General features: G+C 41.1%; 1 protein-coding gene across 1 annotated transcript; it reads left to right on the forward strand.

The window, feature by feature from the left end:
* The first annotated feature begins 593 nt into the window (after window positions 1-593).
* Window positions 594-2,052, forward strand: LOC147425332 (uncharacterized). Its single transcript, XM_086499921.1, has 2 exons — window positions 594-1,074; window positions 1,591-2,052. The coding sequence occupies exon 1, from the start codon at window positions 663-665 to the stop codon at window positions 1,071-1,073; it is 411 nt and encodes a 136-aa protein (XP_086356047.1). The 5' UTR covers window positions 594-662; the 3' UTR covers window position 1,074; window positions 1,591-2,052.
* Window positions 2,053-3,372: the final 1,320 nt, after the last annotated feature.

Raw genomic sequence — 3,372 nt, forward strand, 5'->3', positions numbered from 1 at the left:
TTATCTTTAGACATAATTGCCTTTTTTTTGCGAGGTAATTTGTGACAAATTACATTCTAAGCATGCAAAGCGGATGTCAATTGCCAAAAAGGAGTAAAGATGAAAAAATCTTGAAGAATCCAACCAAAATAGATAAAGGGTATTTTGGGAATTTTTGAAATTTGAGGGGTATTTTGGGAATTTCCACATAATTTTCACAAAAAGAATTTGTGTGTGTGTGTGGAGGGGGGGACAAACCCCTCTAAGGCTATGGTCATGCGAGGCTTAGTTATGTCGACAAGCTCTGACACGCTACAGCTTTCCAATGGCTTTGTAACTTAACTATGCCTAAAAAGGCATAGTCGCAAAACATTGCCGTTCCACTGCCGGTCACCTCAGCGTTTCTCTCTCTTGCCTGCGCCTTGCTTTCCCTCCCTGCTGCTCCCGGTCTCCGCTCTGAGCTCCTGCCAGAAAGTGTCGATGCTTGCAGATAACTAAGCCTCGCATGACCACGCCCTAAAAGCCCACTCTAGATCTAGGCTCTCTCACTCCCACCCCCTACGCGCACGTGGCAGACTGGTATATATTCTCCTTGAAACTTCTTCATAAACCATTCTGCACATAAACTTGAAAGGCAAAAGTCTGTTTTGTCGCCATCGCTACTCTCACACATCAAGAAGGCCATGTCGGTCGTGATACTTGATGGCTCTACTGTGCGTGATTTCGTAGAAGACGAGGAAGCCTTCAAGAGAGCCATGGAGGCTCACTTCAATGACCTGGATTTGAATCACGATGGCACTCTCTCTCGTTCCGAGCTGCGTGCTGCCTTTGAGCGCATGCGTCTCCTCGAATGCACTCTCGGGATGCCGAATGCAAAGACTCCTGACGAGCTCAACGACCTCTACAATTGTGTCTTTGAGAAATTTGATGCAGACCATAGCGGCACGGTGGATCTTGCAGAGTTCTGCATGCAGATGCATGACATCCTTCTTGCCATCGCTGATGGTCTTGGCTCATCTCCTCTGCAGGTTGCCATTGATGAAGGCAGCTTTCTGCAGGATGCAGTGAAACATGAGGCAACGATGGCTGCTTGAGGTATGTGGTGTCCATGAATGCTTTCTTCTGGGCAAGATAAGTCTCATTTTGCAACTCTGTTTCATGTTACTTTTGTGTGTGTGTGTGTGTGTGTGTGTGTGTGTGTGTGTGTGTGTGTGTGTGTGTGTGTCTGTGAGAGAGAGAGAGAGAGAGAGAGAGAGAGAGAGAGAGAGAGCACATGCAACCAGCAGACAAAGGTGTCTAGGATTTGAAACATAATTGGTGATGTAGCACGTCAGGTTAACATCATATTGATCACTTGTTCTAGAAACACAAACGACTCAGAGAGAATTAAGAGAATTGAGCATAAATAGTCATGTTGTCCGCTTTATGTTGGCCAAGGACACCGTAAAAGCTTCCATGGCAGTGTAATATTTGTGAAGCACACATTGCTTACAGAGAGATATGTATGAGGCAAAATAGTGTTAGTGAAGCACGCATTGCTTGCAGAATGTCATCTTTGCGTCTTGCCTGTCTTTTCATCTCATTCTTTTCAATTTTGCAATTGATTTGCAGGCCACCTTCAATTGTCCAAAGGTGGACAATCCTCCAAAGTCCTGATACTTTTGTCTTCCTAAAGTCTACATTTGAAATTGTATGAACGTTTTATAGTCCTCAATACACCTTGCGTCACTCAAGCACGAAAGTCGCTTCTTGTAGTGCATAAGTACAAGCATCTACTAACCAAAAGCTGCCACAGGCATACTTGAACAGTCCTTAGTTTTTGTGTATGGAAAATACAACTGTACAAATCTCATCGCTTCAATCAATAGGCCACCGTCTTTTGTAAAGTTTGTTTAGATGGACATGGTTTTGGTCATGATTGCCATCCATCAAGCGCAATGCTCAGATTATTCTTTGGTTATCGCATGCAAGTTCTTGTCTTGCTTGCTATATGCTTTACGGAGTCGAGGCAAGCCCTCATTCCGTCCACATGTTGATACCAGAGAGTTGCATTCATTGAATTTTCTTGTAATCCTCTGGGTTCTTCTGTGTGGCTTATGACTTTTAAATGGGTTTCAATAGTTACGCGCACCGCTGGAGAGAGTTTCTGTTCATGTCGATTATTGAGTAATTTAGCTCAATGATTGTAGGCTTGGTCGATTGTTTGCAAACATTTTTAGTGTTTTGGGAAGTCTTGCATGCATAGTAGCCAGTATGGGTTGATTTTTCTTCAATTAAAGCCTATAAATTTTTGCTCCATGTGATTGTTTATGCTGAACTTCATGGAAGAGTTTATTCTATCAACCCTTTCTTAAGCTTCTTTTCGTCTTTGAGCCATGCATATTTCAGAGTAAGATATTGCTCGTAAGTCTCACTATGATCGGAGCTTAGTTAAACAGAGAAACATGTTTTTTGTGATTGTGACGCTTGTGCAAAATTACTGCATTTTAGGTTGCTAATGGTATATTTTTAAGCACATGTTTGCCTTTCTTGTGAAGATCATTTGCAGAGGTCTGTAAGAAAAATGCACTTTCTTTAAATTTATAACTCAAAAAATATTGTGTAGGTTGCGCTTGGGCATATTATGGTATGCCATATTATGGTTGAAAATGCAGCCCTTAAAGATGGGTGGTAGCCTCAAAATTGGGAGATTCCAAACCCATATGCAATCATTGTAGCTTAGAAGAACTTTTTTATTGAAACCAAAGTGTGACATGGACAGCTTTTGTCATTGTGTAGAATTTTCAATGTTATAAGCTCATCTTTATCGTAATTTCATTCTGAACGGGTACACAGTCATCTTAACTTCAAAAGCATCCTTGTAATGAAACCAATGTGATTTACAAAACTTATATTATTCTCTAAAATTTTAGATCTCACAAACCCTTGTTTTCGTCATACCATACCATATTTAACCTCCTAGAGATCTAAGAAGAAAAAAATGGATGGAGACCAAGAATGTAGATCAAAGTTGTCTTTAGACTATAAGGAATTTGGCAAGCTAGATACAACCCAATGACAACAAATTGAAAGTTTCAAAAGACATCACAAGAAGATATGGCTTGTAATAGGGCAGTATTTTCTTGTTTGTGGAATGCCTACAACTTGAAGATTGTTGTTGCCAATGATCTTGGTGGTAGTTTGGGCATATAGCAAATTGACATAATTACGAAGTAGTTTGGGCATGATATCGTGAAGAAGTGGAAGGGTTTTCTTGAACACCCAAACAAGTTGTGCAAGGCCCTTCTAAGGGGTCTTAACAAGTTGTCATGAGGGTGCATTGTCACCACTCCTTTATAACACATTTCCAAGGTAGTGTACCATGGCTCCTTGGGAACCATAACTTCTTTGCCA

This window comes from Adiantum capillus-veneris, chromosome 25 (genome assembly GCF_014529385.1).
Source record: "Adiantum capillus-veneris isolate H3 chromosome 25, ASM1452938v2, whole genome shotgun sequence".
In the NCBI taxonomy this organism is placed as follows: domain Eukaryota; kingdom Viridiplantae; phylum Streptophyta; class Polypodiopsida; order Polypodiales; family Pteridaceae; genus Adiantum; species Adiantum capillus-veneris.

What these genes read in the sequence shown, in the direction of transcription:
- LOC147425332 (XM_086499921.1), top strand. Translation starts at nt 663, where the DNA reads ATGTCGGTCGTGATACTTGATGGCTCTACTGTGCGTGATTTCGTAGAA.